At 46.5% G+C, this 25,246-nt stretch overlaps 1 protein-coding gene across 5 annotated transcripts in view; it reads right to left on the bottom strand.

The window, feature by feature from the left end:
* TOX2 (TOX high mobility group box family member 2) overlaps nt 1–25,246 on the bottom strand; it is a 137,815-nt gene that overhangs the window by 61,394 nt on the left and 51,175 nt on the right. For all 5 annotated transcript variants that reach the window (XM_057529368.1, XM_057529367.1, XM_057529369.1 and 2 more), the window contains exon 2: nt 21,223–21,288. In XM_057529368.1, coding sequence (XP_057385351.1) covers nt 21,223–21,288 — 66 coding nt within the window. The remainder of the gene's footprint in view (nt 1–21,222; nt 21,289–25,246) is intronic.

The following is a 25,246-nucleotide window of genomic DNA, read 5'->3' as shown; positions in this document are numbered from 1 at the left end:
TGTGATGTCATCAATTTCTTCCTGTATGTCTGTCTATTTTTGGCTTCATATATTTCAGGGCTATGTGGTTAAGTATTTACATATTAATGATTATTGTATCTTCTTGGGGAAGGGTACCTTTCATTATTCAATGGTTTATCCAATTAATGCTTACTAGACAGTTCTCAGACTGACATTTGGATTACTCATTTCCATCACCCACCCCGATGCTGTATAGGCAGAAGATTCACTGAGGAGGGATCTATAGGAATAGAGTGTGACTTGGCTTTCCTTCCATCCTGAAACCCCCCTTTCGAGCCAAGTGAGAAAGACCCCAGTAGCACAGCTTGTTGGGACTCGGAGTGCAACACGAAAGGGGAGGTGGCACCTCATTCCATGGTGAATCCGGTGAGAAAGAAAGAGCTCTCAGGAGAACCCAACTTGTGTCCCCAGAGTTGAGAGGCTCTGTGACTGGAAGGTTTTGAAAGATGGGAGGAGAGCAGAAGCTGCCTGAAATGTCAGGGCCAGGAGAGATTGAGAGAATGAGAGCGAGTCAGAGAGCGATCTGCATGTCCCTGGTTTGGCAAGTTAAGGATATGTGAGTTGCTGGGGGCAGGTGAAAGCTAAGGACAGCGGCTGGCTGAAGGCATCTAAAGAGGTCCCACCCAAGGTGGTAGCCTGACAGGGCAGGGGGATCTCAGCAGCAGGAGGTATGTCAACAGGTATACCACCCACAGAGTAGGTCACAAGAGGTGAGCTGCAGAGTGAATCCCCAGCTCAATGTGCCCCATGGAAAAGAGCCAGCGTGTGAGAGCCTGCTATAGCAGCAGGCACGGAGGGTAGGACTTCAATAGTACTAGTCAGCATGAAGATTTGACCCTAGCCCTTAATCCTGCCTTACCCTGTCCTGACCCTGGAGTCTCCAGCAGCATCACAGGAAATGGGAGTGGATGGAGAGATAACAGACCACCCCCATGCCCACTGCAGGTTTCCAAGACAATGAGCCAGGAAGGAAAGAACATGGGATGGACCTCTGCTTTCTTGTATCCTGTGGAGTCCAGTCCGCTGAATAACCCAGAGTGACAGCAACAACACCTTATGTTGACACAGGACTTTGGGGTTCCAAATGCTTCCACATATTTCAAATATTTTTCCCATAAAAGCCTGAAGATTCTTGGAATACATAATCAGTGAGTACTTTTTCTTTTTTTTTTAATCTACAGAAAGAACGCTGTCTTTGGACTTAGACTGACCTGGGGGAATTCCAATCCTGCCACTTACTTGCTGAGGGACCTTTGGTAATTTATCCCAACTACCTACTCCCGAGTGTCTTTATCTACAAAACCCCACCTAACAGCTGAGAGAATTATATGAGGAAACAGATGTGAAAACACAGGAACAGAAGTCAACACAATCCCCTCCCCAACACCCAAGGAGGGGGAAAAAAAAAAGACCTCAGGGTGTAAGCAGAACAAGTGTTAAATATCTTTTCCATTTTGGAAACTGAGGTTCGAAAAGGCAAAATGACTTATCCAAAGTCACACGGGTAGCATTTATGGTAACAAGGACAAGAAGCCCTGACTGTCTGGGGCCAACACATACTCTACCATTATTCATGCCCCTCCTAACACGGACATCAATCCTGATTAGCCCAGGACAGTCCTGCTTTACGCCTCTTGTCCTGGGGTAATTTTTAATAGTGCCTTCTTTCACTTTAAAATTGTCCTGGTTTGGACAATAAACTATATGGCCACCTACCATCCTAACAAATCAAACCTACACCCTATAAGAACATCTCAGCTAGAGGACTGTCATTCAATTCAGTGCTTCCTGACTCTGTTTTCAAAACAAGGAAAATGGCATCTTACCCAAACCTGAAACCCCATCAACTGGATCAGGGCACCCAGCGCCATAACTTCTTATTATGTGTACAGTAATTTTATGGAATTCAGTGGGGACTGAAATGCAATTTTGTCAGGCTTGTCTGTGTCCATAATGACCGAGTCAAATTAATCATCTTGGATAATACCCCTGTGTCACCCGTCCCAGAGATGTTTAATAGAATCTTTCTGATTCATGTCTCGCAGTCCATCAGATCTGGAGTATTGCCACCCTTCTGAAAATCAGTACAATTATGCCTTCTTGTTGGGCTATCATTTTCCAGGACTAAAAAATGCTTCTTAAAAATAAATAAATAAAATCCCATGCCATATATAAGCAAAGTGGGAGTGGAAAAGCCATATTGTTAAAATTAAATGTGGATTCTGGAGGTGGTGGTGGGGAGGAGGATGTAATAGCTTTTTAAGCCTTTATTTACAGGCAGAACCTCCAAGTCATGGCAACAGGGACAGAGGAAAGTGTAGAAAACTCTCCCACTGGTGGTCTTGATCCTGAAATGCTTGGATCACAGCAGACAGAGGCATCATAATGTGACAATGACAACCAGTCACACTTGACATGAGTTTTGTTTACTAAAACTATATCTGGGAACAAACATGATAACCCCTGTGTGGTTTTTTGCTCAGAAAATTATCTGAGTCACTTTAAGGTTCCGGCAGCTTTCCAGACTGATACACTTGTGGGGGATGTTTCTGGAAAAATGAGCAATTAGCGGTGGTGTTTCCTTCTTCTTTAGGAGGAATCAATCCCAGCAGAACTGAAATAGCAAGGCTGGGGATAACTTGGGGCCACAGCTTTTGAGTAAGAGGGAGTGGCCTGAGCAGCAGGCATTACCCCATTTTACAGATAAGCAAGCTCACTTTTCCAGTAAGCGGCAGAGTTTTATTTTCATAACATATTTTTTTACAATCACATATCCAACTGCCTCTTTGACACTTTCCCTTGGATGTCCTAGAGGAGAGGTCTGCAAATTTTTTCTGCAAAGGTACGGATAATAAATCTTTTTGGCTTTGTGGGTCAGTCTCTGTTACAACTATTCAACTCTGCCGCTGTAGCATGAAAACAGCCATAGACAATATTGAAACTAATGAACAGAGCTGTGTTCCAATAAAGCTTTATTTACAAATGACAAGTCGTGGGCCAGATTTGGCCCATGGGCCATGGTTTGCTGACCCTTGTCCTAGAGGTGGTTTTTCTTCTCCATAGAACTTTTAGCATCTAACACACAATATTCTTGACTTTTTAAAGGTACTTATTGCCTGTTCCCGTCACTAGAATGTGAATTCTGCTGTTTGGTCACTGATTATCCCAAGGGCCAAGGACAGTGCCTTGCACATAGTAGGGCCTCAATAAACATTTGCTGGATGAAATAATACATGAATGAATGAGAATAGGGGTTTTGGACTATTGTGTTTGCTGCTGTATCTCCAGCACCTAGAACACTGCCTGGCACACAGTAGGTATTCAGTACACTTTGTTTTTTAATAAATGAATGCAAGAATGAATTTACTGATGGCCCGCTGTGGTAGAGGGCTGGGCTCTGCACCATTTTCCCTGTAAGCTCTAAGAAGTCAGCAAAGGTCTAAGGTGGCCTTCTCCTTAGAGATACTGCTTAGTACAAAGTAATTCTAACTTGACCCCTGAGGGTCTCTTGGTTCCCTGTCCCCATCTTAGAAATCATCTTCCCACGAATGTGTCTGAATTCCAGCTCTGCCCTTGACAGTCTGTGTAACCTTGGGAAAGTTACTGCTCCTTTCTGGGCCTCAGTTATACCACCTGTGAAAAGAGGGAGTTGGACCAATGGATTTTTTAAACCCAAATTTAATCAGGTATGTGCCACTAATTCACAGGTACACAGGCAGACATGAGGCAGTGATGATTTTAAAAGCACTTTTAAATGATGAGTAGGCTCTCCAGTTGTTTCTATGTTAAAATAGCTTCTGGGAAAAAATTATGTCTATTTGCAGCTTTTTTTCTTTTCCATTTCTACCTTTTGAAAACTACAGAAGTAGCATCACCTGAAAATGTGTCCAGCCAGCTGCCTGGGGATGAATGCACTGAAGTTCTCAGTGACTGGCCTTTGTGAGTGCTCTGAGGTCCTGTGACACTGGGATAAGCAGGGAAGTCCCCCAGTTCATGCTGCTCCAGGCACAGTGCCCTGCTCAGACCCTTCCAAGGCTTACTGCCTTCACAGCAGGGTCCCAGTATCTGTCTGGCATCCAAGGACTCCTACAGCATCACCTGACACTGGGCACAGTGAGTCATTGAAGACCGCAGGCACTGCATGCTCTGGTATCACCAGGCCCCTGGGTGTGCTGGACCCTCTGCTCAGGCCATTGTCCTCCCAGGTGACACTTGCTCATCCTCAGAGCTGCCACAATACTCTTCTGCCTTCCCAGGCACGGAGGACTGGGCACAGCACTCTAAGCCTGCTCTGTACAGAATGGAGCAAGGCCTCCTTCTATGGCCTGGACCCCATGCTCCTGTTAATATGCTCCAAAAGTTCCATCAGGAGACTGCAACCCAGAGCTCATCCACTCCCCTAAGGTTTATTGTGCCTCTTCTGTGAGCCAGCTTGTGCTGTCCTGCTTCTCTGCAGCTTTGTTCAAATAATAATAACAGCAAAAATCTACATAGTACTTACCATGTACTAAGTGCATCCCTGTCCTATGTGCTTTTCATACATGAATTTATTAGTCTTTACAACAACTCTAGGAGGCAGGTCCTATTATTATATCCATTTCACAGAGGAAGAAAGGGAGGCACTGAGGTGTGAAACTTGCTGAAAGTCACACAGCTGGGAAGGGTTAGAGCCAGGATGCCAACTCAAAAGGCCAGCTCAGGGGATCTGAATCCTTCCAACAACCACCGATGACCTTGGAAGAAAATCCGCCTTCAGCCGAGCCTTTGGAGGAGACTGCAGCCCTGATCAACATATCAACTGCAGTCTCATGGCAGATCTTGAGCCAGAGGCACCAGCTAAGCCACAACTGGATTTCTGACCCACAGGAACTATGAGATAATTAATACATGTTATTTTTATATTTAAAACTCTAGCTCATGAATTGATACTCCTCTTAATAACTGTGTGATTCTGCCTCTTTATAAATAGGAGGGGGAATTCCCTGGTGGTCCAGTGGCTAAGGCTCCGCACTCCCAATGCAGGGGGCCCAGGTTCAATCCCTGGTCAGGGAACTAGATCCCACATGCCGCAACTAAGAGTTCGCATGCCGCAACTAAAGATCCCGCATGCCGCAACTAAGACCTGGCACAGCCAGATAAATAAATAAATATTTAAAATAAATAAATAGGAGGGATGGGCTCCCTCAGGAGCAATGCTTAAGTTCTGTGTTGATTCTGTCTTTATGGGCAGCTCCCAGCTGCCTCCTCCCTCATTCTCTGATCTCTCCTCTTTAGCAGTCCTCAGGTGGGCATATGCCCGTGCCCTGCTTATGAGTCCCTTGAATGTGGACCCTCCCTCTTAATGCTGTAGGGAGACACTGTACCTCATGCCATGCCTCTCAATCTGTAATGTGCACACAAATCACCTGGGGACCTTGTTAGAATGCAGGTTCTGATTTAGGAGGCTGGGATGGGACCTGAGATGCTGCATTTCCAACAAGCTCCAGGTGATGTTTCTGGTCCATGGGTCACACTGTGGATAGCAAGGCCTTAGGTATTCAAAGCATAGACTTTGACCCAGACAGACCACGGTCCAAATGCCAGTTCTGTCACATCCCGGCTAGGAGTCCTTAACCTCTGAGAGGTGAAAAGACTTACCCAAGGTCACATAATAAACCTGGAGCCACAAACAGAACGCTGTGTTCTGACTTCTAGTCTAGAGTCTCAAAACTACAGCTAAACCCACCCTCCTGAGTTCTGGGCCTGGACATGGGTGTCTGGGTGTGTGCATGTATATGCCCTGTATTATGTGTCAACATATGTAAATGAGTGTGTGTGCAGACACGTACATATGCTTCAAAAATGTGTATGTGAATGTGCCTAATGTCAGCACATGTGCCAGGGGATTTATGAGAGTTGTTCATTCATTCATTGACTCCCTCACCAGATATTCACTCAGCTCCTACTATGTGCCAGGTCCCCACTCCCATAAAGCCAACAGTCTAGGAGGGAGGCAACCATAACACAAATAAAAAACTCATTTGTGTGTGTCTGTATGTGTGTGTATTGCTCACAACAGCGCCAACAGCTAGGTGCCCTTATCCATTTCACTGAGGAAACCGAGGCACTGAGAGGTTAAGTAACTTGCCCAGGGTCACAGAGTGATGCTTAACGCATGCAAAGGTGTGTATCAGCAAGCATGCTGGGGTGAGTGTGATGTGCACATATGCTTGTACTTGCGCATGAATGTCTGCAAACAAGCATGTGTGTGTGTGTGTATGTGTGTGTGTGTGTGGAGTGCGCACGTGCCAGGAAGCACTTCTCCACAGATATCTCCAAATACTCCATAAACAAGATTTTCTGGCACCACAACATAGCATCACAACAAAACACACATGCACGCACATTGCTTTTAGATGTTCGTATTTTCAAAGTTTTCCTAAAATTCTGTCCACAGAGAGATGGGGGTGAAGGTGGGGGCCTGCAGAGCAGAGCAGATCCAGGGAAGCCCACACCACCTGTTTCCCTGGGGCAGCCATGGCTGGAGCACTTTCAGAGCTCATCATCCATTATGAAGCTAAAAGAATTTTTCCCCTCCCAATAAGTTAAATAAATTGCTCAGGCTGTAAAGGGCTAGTCCAGCCACACCCCCAGTGGGAATGCACTACCCTGGTGAGCTGACTGACACGGATACAAATGACCAAATCTGGCTAGGTTCCCTTCCCCATCACACCACATCTCTAAAAATAGAGACATCTATACAAATGCCTTGATAATTCTTTTTCCTCTTTACGGAAGCATAGGATATCAACAGAAAGTGCTCAAGGCATAAGGGGACAGCTCAATGAGGAATCTTCATGAAGCAAACAGACTTGTGTAAACAGCACCCAAATGAGGGGAGAAAACCTACCAACATTTCCAAAGCCCCTCAAGGCCCCTCATTACCACCCCCATCAGGATAACCACAACTCAGATCTCTATCATCATAAAATAGTTTTGCCTGTTCACGTGCTTTATGTAAATGGAATCATATGGATTCCATTTTGGGTGTTTGGCCTCTTCCACTCAACCTGGTATTTGTGAGATTTAAGCACGTGGTTATAAATCACTCCTCATTGCTGCATAGTATTCCACTGTGTAAGAATATTCTGCAATCATCTATCCAGTCTGCTGTTGATGGGCGTTTGGATTGTTTCCAGTTTCATGCTTTTATGAAAAGTGCTGCTATGAACATTCTTATACGTGTCTTTGGGTGATCCAATGAATGCATTTCTGTTGAGTGAACACCTAGTGGTTGAATTACTGGGTCACAGAGCTTTAGATACTGAGAACTGGTTTTCCAAAATGGTCGTACCAATTTTACACAGCAATGTATGAGGACACCAGTGCCTGCACATCCTTGCCCGACTGGGTATCTCTGTCTTTTCCATTTTCTCCATTTTGAGGGGAGTATTTAATAATGTCAAAATGCTTCCTCACGCCTTTTCCTGTTCTTCTTCTCCCATTGCTATGTCCGGCAATGTTTATTAAGGCCAGCGGTAAGAATAAAACTACAACTGCTCCATGTTTATATATCACACAGATACAACCACCAGCCACAACACACCCACCCTTGAGGGCCATCCCAGCACATTAAATAACCCAAAGTAGCACAGAGTGATGCGAAAGGCCTTGAGCTGTTATAGAGAACTTTATTTAAGGTTTTCTCGAGGGGACTTTGAACAGGACATTCCACCTCACAATGCAAAGCAAGGCTTCCGCAAGGCTCTCCAGAAGCCATCTCTCTCCCCAAAGCCAACACTCATTCCTATGGCTTATCTCCCCAACCTTCCCCAGCCAGGCACACCCTCCCCTCCAGGCTGTGCACCCCAGCTCCCCCAGGCTCCTGAGAGCTGCCCTCTTGCTCGATGCCCTTGGGTAGTTGTTCAGACTCTGCCACCAGGCAAACAAGTGCCTCTCTGAGGCCCCAGTGCTGGCCTGGCTTGAGGGTATCTGGGCTGGATTTCTGTGTACCTGAAACACAAGCCTCGTCTAATTCATTCCACCCCAGTCCTACGTAAAAAAAAAAAAAAAATGTTCACCGAAAACCGGAGCCACGAAACATTTACCTAGTTCCTTCACTATTTTGCTTCTCTTCCCTACACTGCAAATTCTATCAACAAAAACAAAAACTTTATCAAGTTCCTATCATACCTAGCACTGGTTGAGCTGGTTACCTTAGACCCATTCACCTGGTCCTCCTAACTTACCTACACCCACTTAACCAGTCTAACTCAACTGAGCTACTTAACTAAGCTACACCCACTTCTGGTTTTTTTTAACCTGCGAGGTTGGTAATAATACCCCCATTTTACAGAACTAGAAAGTGAGAACAAGAGAGGTTAAATAATTTGGTCGAGGTCACACGGGAGAACAAGACAGAAGTAGGAGTCCCATGGAGCGCAGACCTGCCACTCACTCTCACCTGACTCACCTGAGTCCCCTGCACTCCACACTCTCCCAGGGGCTGGCAGGATGAGGGATGCCAGGCCTGGCAGGGGCAATCACATCACGCCCGCACCTTTGTTCCCCATCAGAGTCTCAGGTTTTGAGTATACGAGAGACAGAGAAACTGGCTGTCTAGACCACACGAAGGCCTTTTAATGTTAATGATATGTGAATCAAGGAGGCCTGGCAAGCCCAGCTGTTCCCTGGAGCACCGGCTTAGAGGGTGGTCAAAGGGAGGAGAGTGGGGAGGGGTCAGATATCTTCAATGGGCTGGCGATTATCAGGAGGCATCTTCTACTCTTTTTGTGATTTTTTTTTGGGGGTGGCATTTATTGGCACATTTAAAAGCAAGATAATTCTAATATCATCTTTTCAATGTCAACCCTTCACATAATTTGATTGGCATTAGATTAAATAGCTGACTTGTCTCCTCTTTGCTGATATTTCTGATGCTGTTTTTAATCTCCTGTGCCCAGCACGTTCTGGGTGGATGACTTTGGCAAGCTGTTTTACCTTCCTGAAAGTCAGTTTCTTCATCTGTAAAATGGGTACTTTAATAGCACCTCATACTAACTACTATTTGCCATGCGCTGAGCCCTATAATAAAAACTTTGGGTATAAATGTATCTTATTTACTTCCCCCCACGTCATTTTGAGGGACTTCTAAAGACAAAATTGAGGCTCAGAAAAGTTGGTTGACTTGTCCAAGGTCGCCCAGCCATGAAATGTCAAGACCAGAATTTGAGCCCAGGTCAGTTTGTCTTCCCCTGTCATTACCTTTATAACTCATCTGACCAACAACATCTCTTTATTGTTGCCCATGGTGGGCTGAAACCTCACTCAGAGCCACTAGACTCCATCTCAGGGCCCCTTCAGCCTAGGGGCAACTCAGCCAGGTGGGGGAGGCCAGTCTCTGGCCACTTGAAAAGACACTAGGGACTTCCCTGGTGGTGCAGTGGTTAAGAATCCGCCTGCCAATGCAGGGGACACGGGTTCGAGCCCTGGTCCGGGAAGATCCCACATGCCGCGGAGCAACTAAGCCCATGTGCCACAACGACTGAGCCCGCGTGCTACAACTACTGAAGCCCACGTGCCTAGAGCCAGTGCTCCGTAACAAGAGAAGCCACTGCAATGAGAAGCCCACGCACCGCAATGAAGAGTAGCCCCCGCTCGCTGCAACTAGAGAAAGCCCGCACGCAGCAATGAAAACCCAACACAGCCAAAAATAAATAAATAAATTTAAGCAAAGACACCAGTCCCTCCTAGGGTCTCAGGCAGGGGGTGGAAGAGGCTGACCCATCAAAAGACATAATCTAGAAGGTCCCTCAGAGGCACCCATTCAGCCCACATTCACAGATGCAAAAACCAGGGCTCAGAGAGGGCGCATGACCTACCCAAGGGCACACAGTGAGAGAGGCTGAAGAGGGCCAGAGCCAGGACTCAGCACCATTCTGGAAAGGTCCCCCATCTGGCCCATTTCAACTTCCTGATCACTGGGTGAGCTTGCATTGCAGCAATGAACAAGTGTGTTAAATCAGGGACTCTCCTACCCTCCCCAGCAAAGACTCAGGCTCTACAGAGGATGCTGAGTTCCAGGTGGCTGGGAGGGGCCGAGGGGTGCTGTTTTAAAGAAAACCCTTGAAATTACATTTCCAACCCAATGCTGTTCCCTCCCCCAACCCATAAACTTCCTGCACCATCTTCATTGTTTCCATCCCATTTAGAGAGAGTGAACGTTTCCTGGGATTCAATTTCTCTCATAATAGTTGGAAGGAAACAAAACTACATGCTGTAAACATTCACTGCATTGTACGAGAAACCTCAGCATTACGGGGGAGGTGTAATAAGTGCAGACCCAGGTCTCCCACCCCCAAGCCCCCACCCCACAAATCCATCCCCTGATGTCTCCCATGCCTGTGCCCTCAAATATCTAAACATCTCACAGCCAGGAATCTAGAGCTTTAAAATAAATATATATACTTTAGCTATTGGAATACATAATTAAGATTGGTGAGGTGTAAGTACCGACTCCTTCTCAGCGGTTTTCTCTCAATGAAAACAAGAGAGGCTGGGCCATTTTTCTGAGCACGTGTGTAGGACAGATGAGGGAACATTCATTAGTTCAGCCTGACATATACTCAATTCTCTCCATATACATATCATGGGTTTTTTTTTTTTCTTCCTTGCATTTTCTTCTCCAGCTGCAAAGTGATATTAAATTTCATCAGATTTGAACAAAATCTGTGGTCTTGAAACAGTTTCCCTAAGGCCCCTCATATTTATTCAGAATTCATGAATCATGTTCCGATAACAGAACCGTAATTATTTTTAAAGTGTGATGTTTGTGGCTTTAATAGGAAATGCTTGCAAAAGGCCTTTTCTCTTTGCTTGTTTGTAATCTTAGCAGTAATCACTGCTGTTCCCTTCTCTGCACCACAGCAGGCAGAACACAATTTCATTTTCATATGAATCGGGAGCTCTTCACCCAGGTTTTAATTAAAGCAATAAAAGCCATGTCATCTTTGCCCTTTACGATGTACACAGATTCAGAGGCCAGAGTTACTAAGCCTAGAATCTTAGATTTCAACAGTGGCAGGAGGTCTCTGGGTCCCGGGACATTTGCTGGAGGTATTTTTGTTTGTTTCAAAAAGCCTCAACCACCCCTCTCTCTGTGGCTGCAGTTTCCTTCTCTGTTAAACAGGAAAGCAACCATACCTACCTGAGATGAAATGAGACCAGCCATGGAAAACATTTAGCCCCAGTGCCTGAGCCCAAGGAAGTGCCCAGTAAATGTTCATTATCAGTAGCAGCAGCAGCATTATTTAGGGCTGGAAAAAGCCTACAGACCATCTGCCTTCATTATTCTCAGGAGGGAACTGAGGCTCAGAGAGATACCAACACCAGGTGAAGGGAACAGGGCAGAGCTGAACCTGGAACCCAGAGCTCCTGGCTCTTTCCCCGTTCTGGGCATCCTACACTGCCCCCTGCTGGAAGGAGGCTGCGCATCAACCCAGTCTAGGTTTATGCTTGAACCAAGCGGTAAGAAAAACAGACCAGGCACCCCTGGGGATGGGGCTGCCATCCTTCTCTTTCTCCAAGGTCCCATCCAGACCACTGTCTACCTTCCTTACAAATCCCACCCCACCCCACTCAGCTCCATCGGCATCCACCGGCTCATGCATCTCCAGCTCGTCTCCTTTCCCCATCATGCTCCCAGCCTTCAGCTCTAGGCTCCGACTTCCCATCCATCGCATCCCAGCACCATCCCAAGTCCCTTCAGCTCAGCCGCCACGCTGATGCTGGGCTCTCGGCTCCTCACTCCCCAGGAACGTCTGCTCCACTCTGTCAACACCCCCTCCCCAGACGCACCCAAGACTCCATCAGTGCCCATGGCTGCTCACCTTTGAATCACCACCCGCTTCCCACTCCATGACTAAGGTGTCCTCACTGTTCAGCTCCTCCCTCAGGGACTCTGGGGTTCCCTCTCTTCTGTCCTTACCCAGCTTGGATTCCCTGGTCCTTCACTTCAGTCTCTCTCTTGGGCAACGAAGCTTGAGTGTCCTTCTGGTACACCTGCCTGGCAAATCCTTGCCCTGGATTCACCCAACTGTCTGCCCTGACAGCACCTGCACCAAGAATTCAGTCTTCCACGATCCATGACAAATATTACAGACCGCCCCCATCCCCTTAGACCTCCAGTGTCCTGACTGTCAGCAGGTGACCCACCCACTCACCAACCTCTCTGAGAAGACAGGTGCATACAGGGGCGGACGCCCTCTGCTCCAAGCCATCCCATCTACAAAGCCACACTCCTTTGCTCCTTGGTCCCCCCTTCTGGCCAAGGCCAGAGCTTCCACCTCTGGGCAGGACCCACCCCTCCCACCCTCTCCAAAAACTTAAGCCACCAATTAACTCTTCCCTGTCCTGAGCCCTGAGCATCACCCTCTCTTCTGGATGCCTTCCATCAAGATTAATTCTAAAGACTCTATCATCTTTAAAAAATCCTTCCAAGGAGTCCTCATCTCATTGAGCTATGGCCCTTGCTCTTGTCTTCCCCAGCTAGACTTCTCAGACATTGTCTAGACTTGCCATTTATGTCCTCACCTCACACTCCCTCCTCCATCCACCCTGGGACCTGCAGGACATCCCCTACACATCAGAACTGCTTTTTCTGAGGTCCAGGATGACTTTCTCTTTGCTAAAGCTATTGGACGTATCTCAGTTCCTATTCCAACCAACCCCTCAGAAGCATGGCCCTTCTGCTTCTTCTTGTTTAAATTTTATTTAATTTTTTGAAGTGATACTAAATCCTCATGGCTGAAAACCCCTGAAAAGGTCAGTGAAAAGTCTTTTTGCTACCCTTGTCTACCTCCCCAGTAACCATCACACACACACACACACACACACACACACACACACACACACAATGTACAATGTCACTTTTACTAGTCTCCATATATCCTTCCAGAGTTATGCAAGCACACAGAAATATACATTCTTACTATCCTTTTGGCATAAATGGTAACATACTGTACTTACTGTTCGCCATCTTGCTTTTTTCAGGAAATAATGTATCGAAAGAACTCTATCACTTCCAGCCACACAGTATTCCATTTGATATATGTACATAATTTCTGTAACTAGTCCCATATTACTGCACATTTGGGTTTTTTTTCCAATTTTTTGCCACCATAAACAGTAACAAAATGAATAATCTTGAATATGTCATTTCTCATGTATGCAGATATATCTGTAGGATATATTTCCAAAAAGGGAATTACTGGGTTAAAGGGTAATGCGTTTGTAATTTTGATAGATGCTGCCAATTATCCTTTCATAAGGGTTATACCAATTTACTCTCCTTTCAGTGATGTATAAAAGTGCCTCTTTCCCCTCAGGGGCTCCAGCACAGTGTGTTATCAAACCTTTGGATTCTTGCCAATCTAATAGGTGAAAAATGGTAGCTTCGCTTCTCTTATGAACTATTTTTAGCATTTTGTCATATATTTAAGATCCATTTATATTTCTTTCTCAGTAAACTATTAGTTCATATCTCCTGCCCATTTTTCTACCAGGGTTTTGAATTGATTTGTAGGAACTCTTTATATATGAGGGAAATCAGTCCTTTCAGTATACCATAAGTTGAAAACATTCTTGCCCAATTTTTCATTTGTCTTTGACTTTACTTATGGTGTTTTGAACATACCAAAGTTGTTTTGTATTTTAATTTATGGCCAATTTTTATGTCTTCTCTTTTAAGACTGAATCATGGAAATGCCTTTCCCACTCTGAAGCTGTAAAGCATACCTTAAAGATTTTTTTTTTCTGGTGCCTTTATGGTTTCCTTGAGTACATTTAAATCTTTGATTTATTTAAAGTTTACCCTTGGATAGGGAAGTAGCTGGATCCAACATTATTTTCCCCCAGATCCCCTCCTTCCTTCTTGCAACACTGCCCTTGGCTTCTAAGACTCCATGTTCTCCTCCTACTTCTCCAGCCACTGCTTCTCAACCTATCTCACAGTTGTCTTCTCCTCTACTTTGCCTTCAAATGTTAGAGCTCAACATTTAAGAGTCATTGGTCCCCTACTCTTCTCACCCTCTTCTCTCTCCGTAAATTTCATCCTCTCAAGGTTTTAATACCATAAGCTGAGGACTTCCAAGTTCGGTTCCCCAATGAGCTCTAGACTTATACAACCATCTAGCTACTTAGACATCTTTATTTGGATGAACATCTCAAATGGAACGTGTCCAAGTCCGGCCTCATCAAACCTGCACCTCCCCAGACCATCCCCAGCTTAGAAAGCTGTACCATCATGCTGGGAAACAGACACATCATGGAAGCCTGGGAGTCATCCTTTACTCCCCTATTTCTCTCTCCCTCTGCATCCATCATCATCAAGATCTTCCGGCTTTATTTCCAAAACACATCTCAGATCCATCCACTTCTTCCCATCTCCTCTTTGCCTCTACACAGTCTAGGACAATATATCATCCTTCACTTGGACTATTACCACACCCTCCCATTTGGTCTTTCTGTATCCACTCTTGCCACTGAGAGCTTTTAAAACTGCAAATCTGATCACATCATTCAATCTCAGTCTCTCTCTGTCTCTCACTAACAAAGCCCAGTAACTTGCTTTGACTAATAAAATATGCTGGAAGTAGTCATATGCCAGTTTTCTCTCTCTCTCTCTCACACACACACACACACAAGCTCTTTCAATAATTCTTTTTTTTTTAATTTTTAAAATTTATTTTATTTATTTATTTTTGGCTGCATTGGGTCTTCGTTGCTGTGCGTGGGCTTTCTCTAGTTGTGGAGAGCGGGGGCTACTCTTCGTTGCGGTGCACAGGCTTCTCACTGTGGTGGCTTTACTTGTTGCGGAGCACGGGCTCTAGAGCGCAGGCTCAGCAGTTGTGGCACATGGGCTCAGTAGTTGTGGCTCACAGGCTCTAGAGCGCAAGCTCAGTAGTTGTGGTGCATAGGCTTAGTTGCTCCACAGCATGTGGGATCTTCCCGGAGCAGGGCTCAAACCCGTGTCCCCTGCATTGGCAGGCAGATTCTTAACCACTGCGCCACCAGGGAAGCCCCTCTTCCAATAATTCTTAAAACAAAGTCTGAAATATTTAGCAGAAGTGGTATTTATAGATGGCCAATAGGCACATGAAAAGATGCTAAATATCTCTAATTATTAGAGAAATGCAAATCAAAACCACAATGAGGTATCACTTCACACTGGTCAGAATGGCCATCATTAAAAAGCCTACAAATAATAAATGCTGAAGGGAGTATGGAGAAAAGGGAACCCTCTTACACTGTTGGTGGGAATATAAATTGGTGCAGCCACTATGGAAAACAGTATGGAGGTTCCTTAAAAAAACTAAAGACAGAGTTACCATGTGATCCAGCAATCCCAGTCCTGGGCACATATCCAGAGAAAACTCTAATTCAAAAAGATACATGCACCTCAGTGTTCACAGCAGCACTATTTACAATAGCCAAGACACGGAAGCAACCTAAATGTCCATCGACAGATGAACGGATAAAGAAGATGTGGCACATATATATATATATATATAAAACTCAGCCATAAAAAAGAAAGAAATAATGCCATTTGCACCAACATGGATGGACCTAGAGATTATCATACTAAGTAAGTCAGAAAGAGAAAGACAAATACCATATGACATCACTTATACGTGGAATCTAAAATATGATACAAATGAACTTATTTACAAAACAGAAACAAACTCACAGATATGGTTACCAAAGGGGAACCGGGTAGGGGAGGGAAAAATTAGGAGTTTGGGATTAGCAGACACAAACTACTATATATAAAATAGATAAACAACAAAGACCTACTGTATAGCTCAGGGAACTATATCCAATATCCTGTAATAAACCATAATGGAAAAGAATATGAAAAAATATATATGTGTGTATATATATATGTGTGTGTGTGTCTATATATATATATAGCTAACTCATTTTTCTGTACACCAGAAACTAACACAACACTGTAAATCAATTATACTTCAATTAAAAAAAAAAAAGAAGTGGTATTTACAGCCATGAGAGTGGAAAACTCTACCCACAACTAGGAAGGCTGTAATGAGGAGGTGACATTTGCAGTGGCCATGAAAGAACAAATAGGCATTTGTTGGGTAAAAATGGCCAGGGGATTCCCATCAGAGGAAACACCACACACAGAGGCGCAGAACTGTAAATGAGTACAAGAAGTGACCAGAGGTTCGTCTCGTGTGACCAAAGCATTATTTATGGTAATAAAAACAATAAAAAGAAGACATAGGTAGTTTTTTTGAACACTGGTACTTTACACACTATCTTAGGTTAGATTCTCTTGAAGTAGAGCTGAGACGGGGATTCCCATGAGAGTAACTTATTGAGAAGTGACTTTAGCAAAGGGGAGGGAGGGAAGCAGGAGAGGGCATGTGATGGAGCTGAGTAAGGATGTGGTCTCAGCTAGAATTGGCTGGAACTCCATGGGGAGTGGCCCAGTTGGTCCGCCTTGAGACAAGGGGTGGGGCCTTCTAGACCATCTCCCATTCCCCTTCCTGGTTCATGGTTCCCGTTTGGCAGAAAATTCTCTAAGGAAGGGTCAGCTGTGAATAGGTAACAGCCAATACTCACAACAGCTGGATAATGGCTGTCCTGCGCTGATGAAGGGAATCTGCAGGGGAGGTACCAACAGAATCCACATCGCGCTCCTCGTTTACTTCTCAGAACACCTTAGGAGGCAATCATTACTCCTCCCATTTGACAGAAAGCTGACATAACTTACACAAGGGCATCTGGCTGGGATGTGGAAAAGCTGGAATTTGAATCCAGGACTGCTAAGACCCAAGTCTAGTTCCTTTCCTCTTCACCCTCATCCCAGGAAGAGGGAGACTCTTTCTGGATCACTTAACCAGAAAATATCAATCCCTGTAACTCCTGAATGGGGAATCCTCTCAGGAGGGGAAAGAGCTGATCTCTACCAGGCCCTCCACCCCTAGAAGTTGCTGATGGGCCAGAAACCATGCCTGACAACTGTATCTCGGGCTCAGACCACCCAGGAAAGTCTGGTACAAAAGAAACTCAAGGTCCAGGGAGGTAGGAAAAGTGATAATATATGAAAACTAAGGCAGCTATATTCAGGAATTTTGGAGAGACTTGCAAAAAGCAAACAATGAAGCAAGCAATTGCAAAAGAAACTTCAAGCCCATGAGAACTAGTTTGAAAGTTTTTATAAGGGGACACAGTTGGCTAATACATATCCTGTAGGAACCTCTGTCTCAGCTGCAGAGATAAAGAAGATGGTGTTTCAGGAGAAGGTTAAATTAAAGAGCAGGTTTTTAACATGACAAAATTGCGCTTTCTGGATGCAAACATCTTCCAGAAATGGCTTCCTGCTTACATATAGACCTTGGCACATAGTAGGTACCCAATAAACATGTGGTGAATAGATGAAGCTTGTACTTAACTGTATTTATAAAATGCATTTCCTGCCATTTAGAGTGTTTATCCTCTGAATCCTCTATCAGCTATGAGACCTTCATTTGCCCACATGTGTATGTCAATAATTGGGACAATACAATTCCTACAGCTGATGAGGCCACACACCAGGACTGGGTATTCATGTACAAATGTGCATGTGTGGGTTCAAGCAAGCATTCCAGGGAAGAGACTGGAAGGAAAGATACAGAACTTTTGCCATTAAGAACTAGAGGCTTTGTCCATCTACAGATGAATGGATAAAGAAGATGTGGTAAATATACACAATGGAATACTACTCAGCCATAAAAAACAAATGAAATATTGCCATTTGCAGCAACATGGATGGACCTAGAGATTATCATACTAAGTGAAGTAAGCCAGACAGAGAAAGACAAATATCATATGATATGACTTATATATGGAATCTAAAAAAAGGATACAAAGGAACTTATTCACAAAACAGAAATAGACTCACAGACATAGAAAACAAACTTATGGTTACCAAAGGGGAAAAGGGAAGGAGGGATAAATTAGGAGTTTGGGATTACACACTACTATATATAATATAGATAAACAACAAGGACCTACTGTATAGTACAAGGAACTATATTCAATAGCTTGTAATAACCTATAACGGAAAAGAAACTGAAAAAGAATATATATACATATATTTATATATATACATATATTTATATATATAAAATAACTGAATCACTTTGCTGTATACCTGAAACTAACACAACGTTGTAAATCAACTATACTTCAATAATTAAAAAAAAAAAAGCTAGAGGCCAGTGGAGCCCCACCAAGCCATGGGAGCTGCAGGTCCCAGAGGAGTCTTACTCTTCAGCAAAATCAGCATGAACTACGTGGCACATGCTTCCCATATGTGATAGTTTGTTAAAAGACCACACTGCTTTGCAGCGCCTCCCATCAACAGAGTCTACTTCCCCATTCCCTGACTCTAGACTGGCCCTTTGACTTGTTTTGACCACATTCTAGAATATGTTAGAAGTAGTCATATGCCAGTTGGAAGCCTAGACCTCAAGAGGTCTTGCAGCTTTGGCTCTTGCTGCTCTGGGAGCCCTTTTCCCACCATGTGAACAAATTCAGGCTAGCCTGCTGGAGCACAAGAGACCATCTGGCATAGAAGGGAGTCCTCCATACCAATCAGCCCACAGCCTATCTGGCTGCTGACTGCTGCCACTTAAATGATCCTAGCCATGACCAGAAGAGCCACCCAGCTGAACTCAACCAAATTGCCAAGCCCTGGAATCATGAACTAGAAAAATATTTATTGTTTTAAGCCACTAATTTTTTGGGGTGCATGTTATGCAGCAAAAGCTAACTGATACACTATAATAAGTCTAGATTGTAATTGCTAAGTCTGCTCACGTCAAGGTTGGCTTGTGCCACCACGTGGACTCAGAGAATCCTGATATCTTCTCTATAAAGTTCTAAGTTAGGGAGACTCTCTGAGTGACAGCACAAGAGACTTCGAAGGACCCTCAGGGAGTCCAACCACTTCTTTACACTGCTAAGGAAATGCATTCATTACATAAGTATTTCCTGAGTGCCTCCTTTGTGCCAGGCATTATGGCCCAACAGGGGGGCACAACAGTGAATAAGAGAGACCAGATCCTGCTCTCAGGGAGGTCCCAGTCTAGGGTAGAAACCAGATGTTATTCAAGTCATCCCACAAAAAGGCAGACAACCACGGTGACAAACGCTGTGAACTAAAAGGACATGGTACCATGAGACAGAATTACAGAGAAGGGACCTAATTTGGATTTGGGGGTCACCAAGAGCTCTCTACGGAAGTGACACTTAGGCTGAAGCAAGTTGGTGGCAGCCTTGAGGTGGGAACGGAGCTCTCCACAGACACAGCAAGGGGTGTGGGCTTTGAGTCTCAGCCCTGCAGGTTCAAATTCCATCTGTACTGCTCCCTGGCTGAGTCAGTCAACATCCTTGAGCCTCAGTTGCCTCATCTATGAAATGGGGTTAACGATACTGTCTTACTTCTTCATGGTACGTCTCAAAGCGGTCGTGAAGGTCAGTTGAAATAACCACTGAGAAAAGGGCGAACTGTCGAGTGTTGGGTGAACAGTTGAAGCTACTGTTAGCAACTTGGCGGGGGGACATTTATTTGTTCTCCAGCTACCCTGCAAAGGACTGTGCCCCCCTCTGCCCAAGCCTACAGCAGACGCGGAGCCCCACTGAGTCCCACTTGCCCTTCTTGGTGGAAGCACAGTACTAACCCTCTCCACTAGGGACTGAGCCAGTGCCGACTCCACAATAGCACAGTTCTGAGAGCCAGGGCTCAGGATGTTAGCAAAATGCAGTTGAAACATTGTGAAAGGGCTCGGATAAGGTGTTCAGGAGTAAACTCTGGTCTTTTGAGACAATCACATTTCCAAGTGGATTAGGGACAATTCAGTGACTTCTGTGATCTCTTCCAAAATGAGCATTTCCAGGACTGGAGTCTGGCTCCCCAGTTCTTGCAGCTCGGCACAAGTCAGAGCAATATACAGGCAGCTTTTCAGCAGCCCCCCTGGTGCTCACACGGTCACAGGCCATGGCCTGGCGGGTCCACAGGCACACCCCTGCAGTGGCAGAGGAGGGGGCCACAGCACCCTGTAACAGAGGAGCTTCCACACCACGCTGGGATGACAACAGTACCTTCCCTCACCGGCAGTGTTCCCTAAGGGCACAAGCCCATGTCTCTCTCATCTGTGTCCCCCACAGTACCTCTCACAGAGTAGGGCACATAAATGTTTGTGAATTAATAGGCTTCTGTTTCCCCAGCTGGAAAATGTGGTCCCAGCCACCCAACTTGGACTGACATGACCTCCACGACTACATAGCTGGGGGGGGGGGACAGCAGCTCCAGGGACAGGCTTGTCCTCCAGCTCCCCAAGTTTCTCAGCAGCTATGAAACCCTTCTGCCCTCCATCCAGCACCCTGAGCTGCTGCCACCCAGCAGGCACCACTGCTTTAGGGAAGCATCTTCCAGGATGTTTGTGGGACCCTCCATGGGGTCCCAGACTATAGTGAGGACCCTCTCTGGCATCTGAGTCTCTAGCAAGGATGCTCCCAGCTGAGAGAAACCCTAATTTCCAGAGCCCAGGCTCTCAGTGGCAAATCTGTCCAACTGGCATCTGGGACTCCCAAGGGGCTGGGCTGGAGCTGGGGACAGTCTTGCCCGGGGATGACTCAGCCCCCTTCACCTCCAAGAAAAGCTGCACAGAAAGCCTCTGCTCTCCTCCCTTTTCACCATGTCCACAACCCTCCCCAGTGGCATTAGACAACTCCAGGTGGGCAGGAGAGCCCCGAATGCTGATACGTGGGTGTGAGCACCTCCACACCAACATCTGCCCCCATGGGTGCTGTGTGGTGACGAGAGGCAGGCAGCACCAGAGAGCATGTGACATCTCTATTCGTTGCTGCTGAAAACGTCCCCTCTGTGCATGGAGAGTGCAGACAACACATTTCGAGTTTTATCAAGTTTTCAGTGATGCCCATTGTAAGCCAACAGGAGCCAGGTAGTTGATGTGCAGAAAACACTACAGTCCCAGTTTGACTGCCCAGTTGAGGGAGACTCAGCTGATACTCTTGATCATTCTAAGAGAGGACAATCGTGGGCTGAGCTTCCTGCTCTGCACCCCTCCCATCCCACCCCGGGAGCAGCTTGGCTCCAGCCAGCCCAAGGCTAGACAGGGAGGACGGGGCACCCACCTGGCTGGTTGATAGGAGCTCTGGGTTTCCGTCACTCATCCCCACGTAGGCACTCTCACCATCAAACTGGAACAGAGAAAGAGAGGCAGCTCTGATGAAAATGTTCTCAAGAAGGGCCCAGGAGAAGCCAGAGGAGGTCAGGGGACTAAAAGCACTGAGGAGAAAAGACTCTGGAGCCTGGAGAAGCAAAGACTGAGCCCAAGATGCCCAGTCCCCATTTCAGTAGGACTCCCTCTAGGGTAGAAGGAGCAGTCCTTACTCTGTGACCTCTGCTGACTTGGGTTCATCACACTTAGGATGCAGAGAGGAAAACCTTTCTGCCCTTTATACCTTGTCCATAGATGTGTCAGGTTGCCTTGTCAGATACTGAGCTCCCCATCTCTGGAAGTATGCAAATATTTCTCCTGGCCAAAATGACATCAGGCTCTCAGCTAGAGCTGGAATTCCACAAGCTGGAGAGAGGCCAAGGTCTCCAGAGCCTTGGGATCAGGACAGCCTGTCCCCGACCCATCCTCCGGGTCTTACCAACCCAAGTGGCTCTGCCCCCTCACCTTTGACCCTTAGGCAGTGAGGACTGTGGTAAAAACCATGTACAGGAACTACACTCTGTGTTCTGAGCAGCTGCCAAGGCTGGAGTTGGGAAGATTTGTCTGCAAGAGGGAGCAGGTGTAGCGGGAGAAGCAGGGGCTCTGGGGCCACTGGCTCCCCTTTTCCCTGATGTGTGATCTTGAGCTGGTGTCTGAACTTCTGAGGTGCCACAGCTGTCAAATGGGGATAATGACAGTAGTCCTCTCTCCAGGGGATGCTGCACTGAAACGTGCAAAGCACTTGGCTCAATTCCAGTTCCCTTCGCTTGAGACAAGTGTCTTGGGTCGGGTTCTCTAGAAGCAGAGCCTGAGACAAGGGTTCAAATGCATGTGATCTTTGAGAAGTGCTCTTTAGAAATAACCTGTAAGGGAGGGAGGGATCAGGATAGGACAGGGGAAGGAGCTAAAAGGATGTGATCCCAGCTGGAGAGTCGCTGTAGCCTGATCCCACCACAAGCTCTGGGGCATGGACGGTACCACAGAGTTAGTCCCAGCATGAAGCAGGAGGCTGCACTTTTGTAGCCCATGTACAGCAGTCATTGGCTGTGGGCTGCCCTTAAGGGACAGAAGGAGTCATAACCTGAGAAGGGTGGCCCCCATTTGGCCAAGGACAGTTCTCCAGAGAATTGTGCCAGCTGTGAGCCATTTTTAGCCAGTGCTCACAGCAGATGGGAGTAGGCTGTGCTGGACAGTAAAGGGATCTGGGGGAGGGGGGGCACCAACAGCAGCTGGCCAGTTTACTGTAATTGAAAAAAAAACCTTTTATTAGGTTATATTCATATGGTTCAAAATTCCCAAAGTACAAAAAGCAACAGAGTGAAAAGTCGCCTCCCCCCACCTCCCAGGCATTCACCGCCCCTCTCCAGAGACAACAGCTGCATCTACCAGCTTCCTATACATCCTTTCGGAGACAGTCCCTGTATATACATTAGAGTCATTGCTTTCACATAAATGACAGCATACTATACACACCATTTCGCACCTTATTTTTCTCCTAGCAACACATCCTGGAAAGGGTTTTCTATCAGGACATAATTTTGTTTGCTGGTACCTAGTATGCCACAGCATGCCTGTAACATATATATTTAACTAGCTATGCACGTGGGCAATTGAGTTGTTTCCAGGCTTTTGCTATTTCCGCATTGCTCCCGGGAATATTTTTGTGCACCCATCATCTTGCATGGGTGTGAGTCCACCTGTAGGATTAGTCTGCATACTCACGGCATCCGACCGTGTGTGCGTCTGTAATGTGGATGGGCATCACCAAGCAGCCCTCATGGAGGCTGGAAAAGTCCTCAATCCTGCAATCATCAGTTCATCCAGACCCTCTTCGCTCTGAGAGGTTTTCCTAACAACCGGCTCAGATGCCAGCCTCCTACCTCGGTGGGCTCTGAAGCCCACTACCCCCGACTCCCTTGCCCTGCTTGCCCCTGTTCATCGTTCCACAGCCCCTTGACCTTCTAGCTTTCTACATAATTTACTTATTTACCACGTTCATTGCTTACAGTTGGATTTCCCCTACGAAAATGGAGGGGACTTGAGGTCGGGGTCTTTGTCTGGACACTGATGCCTCCCAAATACCTAGAATAGTGCTTGACACAGAGCAGATACTCAATAAATGCTTGTTGAATGAATGAGTGAACGAAACAGCCACTACATCACTCACATTGTCTTTTACCAGGCCAATCTTTCCATCGGGGTAGTGGGATTAGGGTTTATACCCAAGTGCCTTCCCAACACAAGGATGGGCAGAGTCCTTTGGTGACTGCTGGATTTGCAAAAGAAAAGGCCATGCCATGCCTAGAGTCTGGGCATGACCCCAAATGCAAGGCTCCATCTACCACACTGTACCCCCAGAGCTCAGGCTTCAAGGCTCTGCTCAGAAACATCTCCTCCAAGAGGCCTGCCATGCTTTCACCTCCTTTGGCTGTCCCTCTAACAACATAGATTGTCTCCATATCTGTCTTCTTCCCCAGAGTGGGAGCAGCATAGAGGCTGGAACTGTGTCCTGGTCATCTCCAAATCCCACAACACCTGACACAGACTGGTGTCAGGAACGGGACTACGACTTAGGCAGGGTAGAGTGCTCTCAACAAAAGCTCCTGGGTACTTATCAGACGTGTCACCATGGCTACATGTTCTTCGATAAAAGTAAGACCTTTTGAAAAATCACACGTAATTTATATGTATGTTCTAAAAGAAAGAATGATGGGACGTGGGGGGGGACGAAATTTAACCAGGTATTTGGAACATTTTATAAAGCAATAGTCATCAAACAGTATGGTATAGATTAAAAGTACAGGGACGTGTATTAAAGGAGCAGAGGGAAAGATACCCCCCAAACTCTGTGTAATATCCCATTTATTAAATGCTGGCTAGAACGAAGCCACCCTGGTCCACTCTCTCCCCCGACATGCACAGCAGGCAATGAACAAATACTTGGTGAATGAATGAATATGCCTGGCACCGAGCAAAATGCTTTCCATAAAAGAGCTCATTTAACCCTCACAACAACCAGTGTTTCAAACCAAGGAAACAGGTCGAGAGGATAAACAGTCGCCCAAGATCACGAAGTTAGGGAGACACTGCACTGCAGAGTGGTCTGTTTGCTTCCTGGGCTTGGCCTCTCCCACGAGGCTGTAAACTCCTTGGCGGCAGGGATCACGGCCTGGCTGCACTCCCCCCCCCCACACACACACACATAGCCAATCATTTGCCGGGGCCTGGCACATACTAGGTGTTCCATGTGTACGTGGTCGTGCTTCACAGAGGGAGGAACTCCCCCCAGTGAGCGGTGGGGAATGGCGCTGGGGAGGGACAGAGACCCTGGATTTTGAGGCGTGTGTGCCGGGGGTAGCGCAGAGGTTGAGCAGCGGGTCCCCGTGAGGTCCTCAGAGCCCCCTCAAGCAGGCTTCTGCATTCACTTGTTTATTCAAAGAAGAAAGAGCAGCCACATGCCAGAGCGAAGCTTGCTTCCTGCTTCAAGGAAAATCTGAGAAGTTGGCAGAGGTTCCCAAGGCAGGGCCTGGGTCAGCCTCCATCGGGTCGCCCCTGGGCGCTTCGCATGGTGTCCTGGAGCACAGGACTCGGCTACTGAGCGGCTATGAACAGAGGCCCCAAGGTGGTGGTTGGGTGGGTGGTGTCTCTTCTCTGCCCACCTCTGTCCAGCGTTCCACCACCTCCGAGCCGTTGTAGGGGGAAGGAAGGAGGGAAGGGGCCCCCGCAACCTCCCAGGCTTCCCCTGGCTTGGCCCCCAGGGCCCTAAGGCCTGAGACTTACCCCCTCAGCCCTCCTCTTGGGGTGGGGGGCTTTCTGGAGGAAAGAACCTGCATGCCAAGGGGAGAAGTCACAAAGCCTAGACACTGAAGAGTCACCTCCTCCTCCGCGTGCACCAAACAGACTGAAAACGCCCACATGGACACCCACTGCACAGCGGT

This window comes from Balaenoptera acutorostrata, chromosome 15 (assembly GCF_949987535.1).
Source record: "Balaenoptera acutorostrata chromosome 15, mBalAcu1.1, whole genome shotgun sequence".
NCBI lineage: Eukaryota > Metazoa > Chordata > Mammalia > Artiodactyla > Balaenopteridae > Balaenoptera > Balaenoptera acutorostrata.
This window is presented reverse-complemented; position numbering and strand designations above follow the sequence as displayed.